The 16291-nt window shown below is 48.3% G+C and overlaps 2 protein-coding genes and 1 long non-coding RNA gene across 9 annotated transcripts in view; 2 read left to right on the top strand and 1 right to left on the bottom strand.

Annotated features, from left to right (window-relative positions):
- The window catches only part of LOC139061563 (serine/threonine-protein kinase ULK4-like), a 191863-nt gene that overhangs the window by 98027 nt on the left and 77545 nt on the right, over positions 1-16291 (bottom strand). The window lies entirely within an intron of this gene.
- LOC139070024 (Friend virus susceptibility protein 1-like) lies at positions 7189-9527 on the top strand. The gene is made up of 2 exons (XM_070551591.1): positions 7189-7251; positions 7301-9527. The coding sequence occupies exon 2, from the start codon at positions 7744-7746 to the stop codon at positions 9523-9525; it is 1782 nt and encodes a 593-aa protein (XP_070407692.1). The 5' UTR covers positions 7189-7251; positions 7301-7743; the 3' UTR covers positions 9526-9527.
- LOC139070028 (uncharacterized) lies at positions 15182-15560 on the top strand. Its single transcript, XR_011520694.1, has 2 exons — positions 15182-15244; positions 15294-15560. It is a non-coding gene; the product is annotated as an uncharacterized lncRNA (long non-coding RNA).

Raw genomic sequence — 16291 nt, 5'->3', positions numbered from 1 at the left:
GCTCTACTAGGCTATTTCTGGTTCGGTTGTTAAAAATGGAGGGACAGAGTAGTGAACTGACCAACTCCCAGCAACCAGGTGGCGCTGCGGCCCACGACTATGAACCTGGCCTACTTTCTGGACAAATATTGTCCAAACTGGTCGCGGTTGCTCGAGAACCCGACTACCCTTCTAGGGATTTCACTGAAGAACAGCGTAGCGACGAGCTAGAAGCTGTAATTGATCAAATAGAAAACCCGGATGGTACAAAACCAATCCAGGTTCACTTAGCTAAGTTAGCCCTGATCCTCTATCAGAGAGGACTCCAACATGATCGAGAGATCTTGAACCTCCAGAGTATGCTAGCTGAAAAACAGCGAAATGGAAGTCTGAAGGATGAGGAGGACGACGACACCCGCACCGATTCTGGGGAAGATGGGGAGAAGACCCCGCCCCCTTCTGCTGATGACAACAGACAGTGGGAAGGGGGGAAACACCTTGACTCTCTGGACGGACGCATGCCGCAGGGGAGAGACGAAGCTTATCTGTCCCAACCTTCGGCCCCGTTCCCTACACACACTCTAGGGCATTCAGGACCACCTAGGGGCCGAGGGCAGTTCGCCCTCGAACCCCAGGTTGGACCACCACCCTCATCTTCACGGCCTTCTCAATCAGTGAGAAGTCGACCAGCTGAGCGGCACCTCTATTTAGACCGCTCCCCCAGTCCACGAAGGGTGCAAGGTGGCGGCTGGGGTTATCCACAAGCCCAACCTGCACCTCAACCATCCACCCATCCTAGCTACTCCGGTATTCGGCATGCCGATAACCAGCTGCAGGACAAAGCATCATACGCCAGTCCGTACCCGGACAGAGCGTATTACGCAGAAGCCCCAGTTGAAAGACGCAGGCTGCACTTCGCAGACGTGCCCCGGGAGGAGGACCTCCCAAGACACCCATGTGACGTGCCAGCAGCCCGCCACAGCATGCCAAACCCCGATTTGGGCCCCAGGAGTCAACATTGGGAGCCCAGAGCACACCAGCGATATCCAGCGCTCTCTGAGACAGACCGTGGGTCAGAGTCAGAGGATGACGCGCCGTACCGTGAGTCAGGGCTCCGTGTACGTCAAATTGAATCGCTAGCTAAAGACATAGAACGCTTTGATCCTAACACCAATGAATCCAATGTCGACGATTATCTCAGGGAGATAGAACGTTGTCTGCTTGATCTTCCAGCACCCTCTTCAAGGGAAAAGCTCAAGCTAATTTGGAAAACCACATCTAGAACGGTGCATGGTTTCATGGAAACTCTACCACCTGACATTCGAGATCGGTACTCCTCGCTCTGCCGAGCGTTGAGAGATGAATACGCCACGTATGCAGACTCTGTGTCAGCTACAATGGGGGCCTTCTCCATCAAACACGGGAGGAACGAACCCCCCAGAGAGTATTATCGCCGACTCAAAAGTGCTTATTTCCAAGGTCGAAACGGCCCTGGGCTCGAGGAAGACCCTGCCTTCAGATCCCTGTTCATTCACAACCTGCACGAGTGTGTTCGCTCCGAAGTCTCAATGTATTGTCGGATGAAAAAACTGACAACTCAGGAGATTAGGAGATACGCTCAACAGGCTTGGGAAGCCGGCGGAAAGCCCCAAAAGCCTGACGCACATCACCGCGTCATGCACCTAGCTCCCGACGCCGAGCCGCGTTTGGAGCTTGAAGGCACAGAAGCTCCACCCACTAAGCCAAAATCTGCTAAACCTAGACCTGTTAAACCGCGAGAGCAGTCCCAATCTCCTCAACAGGGGAAGGGGGGTGCTGATTGGCCGCCTAGGTCTGGACAATCAGACAGGAAGTGGCCCAACCAAAACCAACGGCAGGCAGGTCGGAACAGTGGAAGGTTTAAGGAGCGCCGCCAACAGGTAAGTCCCGAACGCAAGTCCGCAGGTGAGTACTTGACCAAAGCCGACCTCCAGGAGATGTTTCAGCAGTTCCTAGCTAAACAGAAGGAACAGCTGAGATCTGCAGATGAGACCCCTGCACCAAAGTCTGCTTCTAAGAAGCCAGACCCAGAGCCAACGTCCGCATGACTAGGCGTGGCTCAACCTCCCAGCGTGGCCAGGACCTACCTGATCAGCTGGGGGAACACTACTGGTAGATCACAGGAGTCTCCTGAAATCTACCCCCCAGAGAAACCTGATACTAAATTTCTGAAGTTCCTTGGTGACTTAACAAACCATGATCATGCTCGCCGTTTGTACTGTAGCACCAAGGTAGGTGGATGCATACAGGTTGATGCTCTGCTGGATACCGGCTCAGAAATCACCCTGATGTGCTCCACACTGTTCCATCGCGTGTCTGACACCATGCGGTCGCTCGGGAAACCAGTCCAGGTAGAACCCTGTGACCTGAAAATCACCAGCTACACCCAGACCCGGGAGTGTATCACTCACCGGGCGTGGCTGGACATCACCTTCCAAGACATGACTCTGGTTCACCCGTTTTATGTCTGCCAGCTAGACACTGAACCACTTCTCGTTGGTCAGGACCTGCTTGAACGTCTAGCTCCCCTCATCGACTGTCAGAAGGGTCAACTGTGGGCCCAGGTGAACACACCTAAGCCCTGGAACCCGGATAGCAGCCGACCATCCTCCATTCTTGAAGTCAGCATAAGTGAGCAGCAAAACCCTTGTTCCAAGGTCATGCCCCTCCCTACAGCTCCCACAGACGATGTCCGCCTGCAAAGGCATGAAACCGCTCCTGGAACTCCGTTCCGCACACATTCATCTTTTCTCTGCTCGCTGAAGAACGTCAGCCTGCAGCCATATGCACCACACATAGTTGGTGGTCTTACCATCAACTGCACCCACATCTCAGATGCTCGCCTTGCTCTTTGGTCTGAAAAGTCAGCCATCAGCCAGCAGACGTTTGAACACCTGCGTCAGAAGGACCCCCTTCTGGTCAGTGTGACACGTAGCCATCGGCTCTTGTCACCTACTTGGCCGCAGAGGCTCCTGAAAGCGCCAGAGGTCTGCTCTCTGACTATCCAACTTGGAGCAAGACAGCTCACACATACATTCAGCATCATACCACAGCTTGATCCACCTGCACTCATTGGAGCAGATCTGCTGGTTCGACTAGGTGCCCAGCTGGACACTTGCAATCAAGTCCTTTGGGCCCGAGCCACACCATCCTCTGAGCCTCGCTCAGAAGGCCCTGAACACTTGCTGTCCGGTCAGACCATTCCACAGGCCTGCCGTGCAGTGGTTGAGGCCAGCACGGTTCTGCCCCCACAGGTCAAAGGAGTGCCTGTTCGTCTGACCCTGATGAAGCATCAGAAGCTGCCAGGCACACAGGCCTTCTTCCAGCCATCACCACACTTCTTGGAGCTCAACTTAGCCGTCTGTGGCACGCCACTCTTGGAGCTGAACAATCGTTCTGCCTACTTGTTGGTCGAAAATCCGACCCGGAGTCCTATCCACATGCCGGCAGGAAAGCCATTGGGCATGCTGATAGATAGCTCATTCCATGACTTCGAACTTTCAGTCCCCGTGATCGGACAACTTCCGTTGTTCTTGAACGACAGACAGGTTGGTGTAGACACATTCATTACTTTCCCTTCACAAATGATTACCATCAAGCGGCATGAAGCCCTTCCTGAGGAACCCATTTGCAGTGCAACCTTAGATACTGACAGCGGTCAGTGTCTAACGGTTTTTGCAATAAATACTCAACCCTCTGAGTCACCGGTTGAAAGCCCGGAACACCAGAGACCCTCCTCCTCTGAACCTTATGACGGCTTCGAGGCCGAAGTCAGCCAGCAGCTTGACAAAGCGGATGCGCTGGAGTCAGAGGAGCAGAGAGCAGAGCTTAGAAGCCTGTTCTACGAGTTTCAGTCCGTCTTATCCAGGGACTCCCTGGACTGTGGACTCACAAACCTGCATACGGTTCGCATTCCAACGAACCCGAATGCCCCTCCTACTTTTGTACGTCAGTACAAGATTCCCCTCGCTGCTTATGAGTCGATCCAGGAGATCCTCGATCAGCTGAAGGAGAAAAACATCATCAGAGAGTGTAACTCCACTTACAACTCTCCCATCTGGCCGGTTCTGAAACCGACTGGGAAATGGCGTCTCACCATAGACTATCGCGCACTGAACAAACAAGTACCTCTCTCCAGGTGGCCTATGATCCATTTAGATCAGGAGCTAGCCAGAGTCAGAGATGCTCGTTTCTTCTCTACGGTTGACATAGCCAACGGCTTCTGGACCATGAAGGTTGAGCCGGCGGACCAGTATAAACTGGCTTTCTCCTTTGGAAATCGCCAATATACTTGGAACCGCTGCCCCTTTGGCTACTCTAACTCACCTGCCGAGTTCAACATCTTCCTCCACAAAGCCATGTCAGATGCTGCTTCCAGAGGGAACCTCATATATGTCGATGACATCTTGATGAGGAGTCGAACCTTCGAGGAGCACCTGGCCGAACTCCGTCACGTGCTGCAACAGCTCGCTGACGCCGGAGCTAAATTGGCGATTCTCAAGGGACAGTGGTGTCGAACCAAAGTGGAGTATGTTGGACTGCTGGTTGGCCCTAATGGAGTCGAGCCCCAAGCGGGACGCATTAGAGCCATTCAGGACATCAAAGCCCCAGCTAATCTGACTGAACTCAGGAGCTTCCTCGGAGTCTGCAACTACTCCAGACAGTTCATTGAGGAGTACGCTGAAACAGCGAGGCCCCTCACTGAGCTGCTTCGGAACGACACACCTTTCGTGTGGGACAGACCCCAAGAACTCTCCTTCCAGTTCCTAAAACAGAAGTTGGCGTCCGCACCCTGTCTGGCTTACCCAGACAAGGATAAAGAGTTCTACATAGAGGCGACTTTCTCCTCTCACTGCCTGAGCGCTGCTTTGAAGCAGAAACACGATCAGGACATGAGAGTTGTGGCATACGCCAGCAAGCCTCTGAGCAAGGTGGAACTCCAGTTCTCAGACTGCGAGAGAGCTCTCCTCTCTACTGTCTGGACCGTCGAACACTTTCGTAGTTACATCGGTGGACAGAAAGTGATCATTGAAACGTGTCATCAGCCTGTCACCTTCCTAAACAGCCAGCGACTGCGCGAAGGAAGAGTGTCAAACAGCCGCATTGCGACGTGGATGATGGTGCTCCAAGGATACAACATTGAGGTCAAGTATGGTCAGAACACCAAGCTAGCGCTAGGACAAGGGCTAGCAGGCTGCCAGCACTGTGACTCTGACTCCGTCATGGGCCCCCTGGACACACCTGCCGCAGTCTACCCAACCGCATCCAATCATCGCTACTTTGATGAGAATGTTTGCCAAGGGCTTCCGAAAGTTTACACTGACGGATGCGCCTACCTTCACGAAGGCCAGCTCCGTGCCGGGGTTGGAGTTGTTTGGGTGGACTGTGACACTAAGCAACCAAATCACTACCGGTTGGGCCAAAAGTCTAGTCAGTACGCCGAAATTGCTGCAGTGTTGATAACCCTCCAGCAGGCGGCAGCCTTGGACATCACTCAAATCGTCCTTTGCTCTGATTCAAACTACGCTAGACACAGCTTCATCTCTCACTTCCCCATGTGGAAGGAGAACCACATGAAAAACGCCAGGAACAGAGACGTGAAACACTCGGAGTTATTCCTAGCGTGTGATCTGCTCACCACTGAGAAAGGCATAATGGTCTACTGGAAAAAGGTCAAAGGTCACTCCAGGACCCTAGGTCCAGAGAAAGATGGTAATGACGAAGCTGACCGCCTTGCTAAGCTCGGTGCTGACCAGGGAACCTGCTGGGAATTCAAAGACGAGTGGCTTCCACCCAAGGCCGTTCACAAGGTCTGCGCGATTACTCGTCGCCATGCTAAACAGGCAGACGAACCTCGGACCGTTGAGGTACCAGTGTTTCTAGGCAGACAACCACATGATGCGGACCTAGTCACCATGCAGGAACAAGATCCTGATCTGAAGCTCATCCGCGAGCTTCTCCAAAAGGGACCGATGCCTGAACAACCGTCACCACCTACTGGCGCAAGTCGAGATTTGGTAACCCTGCATCGTCAACTCACGCACCTGAAACTACAAAACGATTTGTTAGTTTACATGCGTGACGATCACAGCCCGCTGCGCTGGGTCGTTCCACTCGACCACAGAGGAGTAATGCTTGCCTACGCCCACGACACTCCGGTTGGAGGTCACCGCGGAGCAAAAGCTACGCTCGCGTCACTGACAGAAGTAGCATATTGGCCGTCGATGTCCAAGGACGTACACAGCTATGTCCAAGGCTGCCTCGTCTGTGCCCAGTTTCAACCCTCCCAGCCGCTTGCTAGAGCACCACTGCAACGCAGGGGAATAACCTTCCCTTGGTCCCACCTGCAGATCGACTGGGTTGGACCGGTTCCCAAATCGGCAAGAGGAAACAAATATATGCTAACTGTAACTTGCAGTTTCACGAAGTGGGTGGAGTGCCTTCCAGCGCCAAACGATACAGCCGTCACAACCGCTGTACTGCTGATTAACCACGTTTTCAGTCGATGGGGACTTCCACTCTGCATTGACTCTGACCGGGGAACTCATTTCACATCCAGTGTAATGACGTCCCTGTTTGAACTTCTGGGAGTGGAAGTGAGATTCCACCTCCCCTATCACCCACAGTCATCCGGACAGGTCGAACGGATGAACCGCACGGTCGTCTCTATGCTCAAAAAGTACGTCTGCTCCACTGGGAAGGACTGGGACGTCAAGCTCCCTCTGGTCCTGATGGCCATACGGTCCACTCCCCAGCGATCCACAGGGGTTACGCCCTTTGAGATGATGACCGGCAGACTGATGACTCTACCACTGCACCTCCTGTATCACCCAGAGGATGTCAGTGTTGCCACTGCCTATACCGCTCATCAGTATGTGGCAGACTTGAAAACACACCTCAGAGCTACGTTCGCGCACGCTCAGAAGAAACTGGAGACCAACGTAGAAGGCGCTAAAGCCTACTACGACCAAAAGACAACCAGCCGCGAATACGAGGTGGGTGACAAAGTATTCTACTTTCGGTTCGCCCAACCGGCACGCAAAGCTAAGAAGTTCCTGCCCTGCTGGTCAGGACCATTTGAGATTGTAATAAAAATGAACTTGTCATCTGTTGTATAATTGCTTTATATAAGTTATTGATCACTACTGTTTGTCAATCACACTTATCATGTTTATATAAGTTATTGATCACTACTGTTTGTCAATCACACTTATCATGAGGATGTAATCAAGGGTAATCATGGTAGAGCCGAACATAATGTGATCATGAGGATGTAATCAAGGTAATCATGGTGGAGGTGTGCAGCTTTGCACGCACATCAGGGAATGTATAAGGAGCAGAGCAGAGCTCAGGGGGTTAGAGCTGCTTGAAGGATTCTACCTGACGAGGTTCATGGATTACATGTGTTCAGTTCTTCACCTATCATGGATTACGTTTTCTAACTGGGGTGTTCAGCTCTCCACCCATAAGCAACGGTAAGAGAAATGTTTCGTTCATGATTGATAACTTGTATGAATGCCGGTTGAATAAAGCCTTGTTGTTCATCTGATATTCAAGTTGTGTTTCATTGTTTCTGGCGTCGACTTGACAACGATCCTGACTAAATAAATATAAAGTGTAAAAAGAGACTTTGAGTCTTTTAAGGTAATTAAAATAAAATAAAACATTTTATTTTAGAACATTTTTGGCGTCACGAACAGGATCAGTCAAGCTATTCCAGCAACAATGAAGTGTTTTTGGAGAAGCAAAAAGGAGCCGAGTGCTTCTGGGGAGGGAACGCCGATTCCCGTGCCGATTCCCGGCTGGGAAACGGAGGAGTTCCGAACCATTGGTGATATGTTAAGGCAGCGCGGTGGACGCCCTGGGCCGTGGGGAGAGTTAAATGGAGTGGTCAGCCCCGCCGTGGTGCTGGACCGTTTGACACGGATAGAAGTTAAAGAAAAAGCGCCGCTGGCAGGAGTGAGAGATATGATGTGGCTTTTTGCAGAAGCATGGAAAAAACAGGAGTTAGAATTGAGCAGTTGTAGAGAGCGAGCGGCGCAGGAGAAAATCCATGCTGAAGAAGTTGAAAAATCATGCTCAGAGTTTGAGCAGAGAGTGTGTGTGATGGGGAAAGAGCTAAAGCATGCTCAGAATGTTTTGGATAAAACGCTGACTTTTGTGTCTCGAGCGCAAAGGAAGGAAAAGAAGCGACCTCGTAGAACAGGTCCTGCTCAGATCCGGGTGTTTGTAAAGAATGTTGGTGAAGATTGGGACCCGGAGAAATGGAACGGGGATCTTTGGGGGGATGATGAGGAGGAGGAGTGGGCGATTAAACCTGACCCACCACCTCAGCCCTTGTATCCATCATTACAGGGGATAAAGATGTCAGAACAAAGACCTATTACTAGGCGTCGGCGAGAACAGCAAATTATTCCACCGATACTGGTAGATATGGTGGATGATCAGGGACGGCCGGAACTCGATGAGGCGGGTAATATAAGAAGGATGTTACAACAGCAGCCACAACCCGCCCCTAGGCTGCTAACAACGCTAGAGGATTATTCACAAGATGAGTTAAATCACATGAATGGGAAGCTGAAACAGCGCCCAGGCGAACCAACTGACTCCTGGCTTAATCGCCTTATGGAGGATGGCGCGTGTGATATAGCCATAGATGCCGGTGATGCCATGAGATTTTCAGGATTAAGTACTGATGCACAGATAAATGCTGAATACCGGGCTACAGTCCGGGCATTGCCAGCTGATGAAGATTTCAATGTGGGGGATGCATATGCTCTGGCATGTCATGTAATCTATCCTACCACGGCGGACTGGTCTGAGATTAAAGGGCAATGGCAGACAGTGAGAGATGCCATTCAGCGGCTCACCAGACTCACTATTAGAGAGCAAGTGGCTCGAAACGGGGGAGCTGGAGTGGTGGACTGTAACATCTCTAAGGCAACTAGAGATCACCTCATCAGACATGCCCCACCACATTATAAACCCATGGTGACCAGCTTGTTGTTTGGCGCGGCAGACCAGACTTTTGCCGCGATAAAAGATCGTCTTGGCGAACTCACCACGCTGGGTGATTGGTCTGAGACGAGGAGAGAGGGAGCTAGAACTGAAAATAAACCCAGGATTGATCCACATTCAAGGGGTCGTAAAGGGGGGGCAATGGGCCCCTCTAGAACAGATCTGTGGAGGGCACTGCGACAAGCGGGAGTGCCGTTTGAGGAGATTGATGGATTGCCCACTAATGCATTGATGGAGAAATGCAGCCAAATGGGACTGAAGGTCCATTGTCAGTTCAGACATTGTCCTGAAAAGGACGACAGGATGTCTGTGTCAGAATTGGCTGGAATGTTGCAGAATGTGATCAGGGAGGTGGCGTCGAAGCCTGCTGAACCTTCCGCCCCTCCCAAGGAATCTTCAGAGGAGGAGAGTTCAGATGAGTGTTATCAGGTGGCGGCAGTGAAGCGTAGAAAGGAAAAACAGCACCGAAGGGAACATGATGATGAATAGGATGAAGGTCAAGCTCGGGTTGTTGCCAGTGCCTCAGGATGGTCAATAAATGATATCAGACCACATGTGGAATTACAGATTTATTGGAAAAAATCAGTACAGACAGTAATGGCATTGGTTGACACTGGGGCGGAGGCCTCGGTAATTCATGGCAATCCTGATAAAATAAAGGGAAACATTGTACCTTTGACTGGACTTGGGGGGCAGATGTTAGTAGGAAAGGGAGTAACTTTGCCCTTAAAAATAGGAAATCAACCTATTAGAAATTACAGTGTAGTAGTGGCTCCTGCAAGGGAATGGATTATTGGAATGGATATATTGGCCGGAATGACTCTTCATCTGAAACATGGTCGATTTTGTTTTGGTATAAACAGAATCCACACCATTTTGGTAGGCAAGGTCAAAATGACACCTTTTCCCATTCCTGAAGCAACACAGGTGGTATCACAAAAACAATACCGGTTGCCTGGGGGTCAGAAAGAAATTACGGACACTATTAAAGAATATCTGGAGGCAGGAGTTTTGAAAACATGCACCACACGGTGGAATAATCCCTTATGGCCAGTGAAGAAATCAGATGGTTCATGGAGAATGACTGTGGATTATAGAGCGCTGAATAAACATACTCCTCCTTTAACGTCTGCGGTTCCGGATGTTATCACGATTGTGGAAAGGGTGCAGCATCACTCTGGTACATGGTATGCGGTGATAGATTTGGCCAATGCTTTCTTTACCATACCTATCCCTGAGGACAAGATGGAACAGTTTGCCTTTACATGGGAAGGAAGACAGTACACCTTCACCAGATTACCACAAGGGTATTTGCATTCACCCACAATCTGTCATAGGATAGTGGCTGAAAATCTGTCGACTTTAAAGATCCCATCAGGCATATTGCTATCACACTACATTGATGACATCATGATTCAGGGAAACACTAAAGAAGAGGTTGAGCAATTGCTCCCACTTCTGATAACACATATGAAGAATCATGGATGGGAGATAAATCCAGCGAAAGTGCAGGGATCTGCACAGTCAGTGAAGTTCTTGGGAATTATCTGGAATAGAGGGGAAAGAGAGATAACAACTAAAGCTAAAGAGAAAATAGCACGGTTCCCAATACCACAGAATAAGACAGATGCTCAGCGGTATATTGGGTTGTTCGGGTTCTGGAGACACCACATACCTCATTTAGGACAGATCTTGCAGCCTATGTACAGATGCACTCGGAAGAAGGAGCAGTTTGAATGGGGGCCTGATCAACAACAGTCATTTGAACTAGCTAAAGAGGCAATCCAACAAGCTGTTTCTTTGGGGAAGATGTTGTCAGGACCAGTGGAGTTACAGGTTTCTGCAGTAAATGATTATGCTAACTGGAGTTTGTGGCAAAAACAAGATAGGTGCAGAAAACCTTTGGGTTTTTGGTCTAGGAAATTGCCTGATGCAGGACAGAGATATACTCCATTTGAAAAACAGTTGTTGGCATGTTATTGGGCTTTGTTGGAAACAGAAGCCCAAACTGTGGGGCATGAAGTAATGATGAGAACACATATACCCATTCTAACTTGGGTCATGAGCAATCCTACAACTCACCGCATAGGGGTAGCTCAAGAGGCTAGCATCATAAAATGGAAGTGGTATGTTTCTGAGGGAATGAAACCAGGAGAAAAAGGAGTATCAATGCTCCACGAGCAAGTGGCAGACGTTCCAGAAATGGATGAAGTGCCTTTTGAGGTAAAACCAATCCAGGATTCTCCTGTGAAACTGGGGGTAAGATGGAGCGAACTCACCCCAGAGCAGCAGGAGCGAGCCTGGTTCACTGATGGTTCCTGTCAATATGTGGCAGGAACCAGGAAATGGAAGGCTGGGGCATTTAACCCTGGTACACAACAAGTTATGGAACTCACAGGGACAGGAAAGAGTAGTCAATGGGCGGAGTTGAAAGCAGTACACATGGTAATAATGGCGGCTGGGGTGCAGGGAGTAAGTATTTATACTGACTCCTGGTCAGTAGCCCAAGGAATGTTAACTTGGATGCCAACTTGGCATGCTACACAATGGAAGATACATTCAAAAGAGGTTTGGGGAGCTGACCTATGGAAGGACATTTGGGAGAAATGCCAAAATATTCCTGTGTCAGTATTACATGTGGATGCTCATACTAATAACAATGATCCTGAATCCCTGCATAATCAGACTGTAGATAAGATAGTGAAAATTCAGGCTGTAAGACAATCAAGTCCTGGATTAGCCAAATGGGCTCACGTTACTGCTGGACATTGGGGTGTGCAGGGAACATTGAAATGGGCGAGGGACAGAGGAATAGATCTCATCATTGATGATATTAAAACTGCCATAGAAGATTGTGAACCTTGTCAACATCAGAAAAAGAGAATCCCTCGACATATACAGGGACAGATACATCGAGGTAAACAAGCGGGACAGTGTTGGCAGATTGATTTCATTGGACCATTGCCAAAAAGTAAAAACTGTAAGTATGCATGCACAGCCGTGGATACGGTGTCAGGGGTACTGGTGGTGCATCCGTGTCATAACGCCAATCAGGAGGCTACATTGAAATGTCTGTCATTAATAGAGACCTATTATGGACTACCTTTGCAGGTTCAGACTGATAATGGTACCCATTTCACTGGAAATAAGATCAAAGAATGGGCAGAGAACAACGCGGTAGAATGGATCTATCATGTAGCATATCACCCGAAAGCTAGTGGACTCATTGAGAGAATGAATGGGTTACTGAAAGAGAAACTAAGGAAACTATCGGTTACTAATTCTTTGGACAAATGGAGAGAAAATCTGACTAGGGCAGTACATCAGTTAAATAACAGACCCGTGGGGGATGGAGTTACTCCACTGATGCTAATGGTTGCCAGGGCAGGAAGGGAAACAACTTCTACTGACCCTCCTATACGAATGTGGAAACTAACTTCTGAGGCAGAACTCCCTGTTAGAGCAACTGCGGGCTCTGTGGGATTAGATCTTAAAATCTTGGAAAGCATCACTTTAGTAACCAATAAAGTGACAGTGGTAAAAACAGGATTGGGAATTCAATGTCCACCAGGAACTTATGCTCATGTGTGTCCAAGAAGTGGTTTAGCTTTGAGGGGTCTAACCATTTTAGCTGGGGTAATAGACTCAGACTATCAAGGGGAAATAGGTGTGGTGTGTCAGCATACAGGTAAAGAACCGTTGGTACTGGAAAAAGGAGACAAGATAGCTCAGTTAGTAATCAAACGGTGTGTAATGTCCAAAGTTGAAGAGATTACTAAACCTACCACTATCACTCAGAGGGGTGAAACTGGGTTTGGATCATCAGACTTTACTGCGGGGGCAAAAGTGTGGGTGGAGCAGCTCAATGGTCCTCCCAGAGCTGGAGAGATTATTGCACAGGGAAAAGATGCTGTGGTAAGTGTATTGTTCCCCGGAGAGGAAAAATGGATTAATATTCCGATAAACAAATGTTACAGGAGAGAAAATTAATGCTTGTCATTCTATCTGCAGTTTTGTATGTATCCCATAGGCGGGTGTCTGAGTGACGGTGGTTGACTGGGTCCCCTTCCCCTACAAAAGGATTGAACCCTTGTCGAGGCGATGGATGGGCTCCGCGGACCTGGTGGTGTTGGATGTTTGGTCATCGTCCTCCATGTCCTCGCTGTCATCACACTGAGGGCACATTTCTGTTGGGGGCTCACGGAAGGACAAGTGTTGGAAGAAGGGGTCATGGGCCATCTGGAATTGGTTAGCAGTATGTCCAACCGCACTCAAGGCACATTCACATGCAGAGCAAATGACGCTTGCTACTTGGGAAACCTAACATCTACCGGTAAGATGTACCGGTGCAGAGGATGTCTTAAATTCCGAGGAAGGGTGATCAGCCCGGGGGTGTTGGTTCAAGGATCAACAGTAACCTTTAATTCTGCAGCGCGCATCTGTGCATACCATCAGGGGAATGGTACTTGCATACAAAATGGCACAAATTGGAGTATGAAGGTTGATCACGATTTCTGGATCAGGAATGGAACTGTAATCACAGGAGGACACGCCTATTTGTACATATTCTGGGTGCTGCCCGACACAGCTAGAGCTACGCAGACAGCTGTAGCTCCCCTGGTTCACACTTGTCAACAAATGGGACAAATAAGGGTAGCCAAATATGTGCGATGGACTGTGAAATTCCCTCCTATTCCGCCTTGCAACAGGAGGAGGCGAGCATGGTATGACACCGTGCTAGGAGGAACTGGAACTTTGTATGGTCTGGCTAACACAGCAGACAATGAGGTAACACGAACTATGCTGTCCAACACTGGAGAATACACCGCACAAGCTGTCACCAAGACTGCAAGATGGATGCCTTCGACTGTATCTAGTCAGTTAGAAGGAAGTGATGTGTGGAAAAGTGTATTTAAATGGAATCTAAAGCTTTGGAATGAAACTTATGATGCATTGCATAATTTGTCACACATAGGTAATTGGACAGTCTGTTCCTTGCAGACTATTCATGCTGAGACACAAAGAAATAGGTTTCAAATACAGGTAATGAGTAATAACTATCATGCATGGCGAACATTATGGAACATCAGTAGTTCATTATGGCTACAGCCACATGCAGGAATGACGATTTGTAATAAATCTATGTGTACTGGATACTGGGATCAGTATAATATGACATCAGTAATGACTGTGTGTAGATATCAGATACTGCCGGTGATAACCACTAAAGGGTTTTGGTATCTCCATGTTAGTGGAGAGTGGTGGGATGTTAAAACAAATCGAACATATGAAGTAAAACACTGTGATGAGACTGATAAGGGTTTAGCCTGCCCATTGGTAAAAGGACATAGCAATCCATGTTTCACTGATTCAAGGGTCGTACTCTGTGATTGGACGGTCACACCCCCAGAGGAACAGTTTTGGCAGGTGGGTCCTAACACCTTATGCGTGGCTACAATGACCAATTCCCCACAGGTACCTTCAGTTCCCTTTTCAGGTTGTCTCAAGGGTATACATATGTGGGAATGGAATAACGTGACCTATTGGTTGAGTAATTACACTGTATCTAGTCGGCTGACTAAGATACAATGGGAGGTTTTACACTCCCCTTGGACACTCTCACTGGAACGATTCAAATGCGCATTGGATGGTTCCACTGAAGTGGCAAAATTGATTGACTCTCATAGGTCCAACCTTTCCAGGCTCATGGTGTCTACTCTTGTGGCACAAGGGGAAATAAAACATGTTGCTACATTGATTGAACAGGCTTCCGCTCATCATTGGTGGGATATATTTACAGGCATGTCGAGTACCGCTAATAAAGTGCTAATTCCACCTATGATTGCAGCATTAATTATAATCAGCATTCTAACATTGTGTAATCTTATTATTTGTTGGTATGTTATTCGATTAAGAAGAGAAATAAATTGGGTAATAATGCAAAGACTACGATGAAAATTAAAGTGGAACTACAAGGTATGTTATAAATGACGTTGGTTTTGATAGGGAAATGGTGATGGATATGTTACATAAATTAGATGAAAAGTTCAAGAGTGGAATGTAATAAAAATGAACTTGTCATCTGTTGTATAATTGCTTTATATAAGTTATTGATCACTACTGTTTGTCAATCACACTTATCATGTTTATATAAGTTATTGATCACTACTGTTTGTCAATCACACTTATCATGAGGATGTAATCAAGGGTAATCATGGTAGAGCCGAACATAATGTGATCATGAGGATGTAATCAAGGTAATCATGGTGGAGGTGTGCAGCTTTGCACGCACATCAGGGAATGTATAAGGAGCAGAGCAGAGCTCAGGGGGTTAGAGCTGCTTGAAGGATTCTACCTGACGAGGTTCATGGATTACATGTGTTCAGTTCTTCACCTATCATGGATTACGTTTTCTAACTGGGGTGTTCAGCTCTCCACCCATAAGCAACGGTAAGAGAAATGTTTCGTTCATGATTGATAACTTGTATGAATGCCGGTTGAATAAAGCCTTGTTGTTCATCTGATATTCAAGTTGTGTTTCATTGTTTCTGGCGTCGACTTGACAACGATCCTGACTAAATAAATATAAAGTGTAAAAAGAGACTTTGAGTCTTTTAAGGTAATTAAAATAAAATAAAACATTTTATTTTAGAACAGAGATCGTGGCAAAACTCTCTCCAGTTGCATACAGGTTACGCATCACCAAAGCGAGACAGGAGCCTGTCTACAAATGGGTGCATGCAAACCAAATCAAACCCTACGTCAAACCATCCCCGCGGGTACAGAGACCAGACTCCCCGCAGGAGGTAGACGTAGTCGCTACATAGTTCTATGCATGGAAATGGAAAAGGGGGGGAAGTGCACGTTTAACCCACTAACATGTACTAACCGACAAAGAACCAAGCCCCCCCCCGCCGTCATTTTCACTAACCAAGAGAAACTCCTCCTAGAACGCTAACAGGAAGTACTTACTAAAACCTTACAGGGTACTCTTGTAACTGTCAACCTACATTCTGCTCTGATTAATGAATCTCTACGTGCAATCAAGACTTTGTCTGAAACCATACGTCAGGATATTGTGTACACATGAGTGGTGAGAGATTTGATGCAGGACCTGCTCAGGGAAGTAAGTTCCACGCTGGACAGCTTGGTTGAAAGTCGTATTTCCCCGTACTTGGTACCACTGGACCTGCTCAAAGATAGCTTGACAGCTGCTACCCCTCTACTGTGCACCTTTCACAAATCCACCTAGCGT

The sequence above is a fragment of the Nothobranchius furzeri genome, chromosome 5 (assembly GCF_043380555.1).
Source record: "Nothobranchius furzeri strain GRZ-AD chromosome 5, NfurGRZ-RIMD1, whole genome shotgun sequence".
Taxonomy (NCBI): Eukaryota; Metazoa; Chordata; class Actinopteri; order Cyprinodontiformes; family Nothobranchiidae; genus Nothobranchius; species Nothobranchius furzeri.
This window is presented reverse-complemented; position numbering and strand designations above follow the sequence as displayed.

Coding starts and splice junctions, on each gene's coding strand:
- LOC139070024 (XM_070551591.1), top strand. CDS start 7,744: ATGAAGTGTTTTTGGAGAAGCAAAAAGGAGCCGAGTGCTTCTGGGGAG.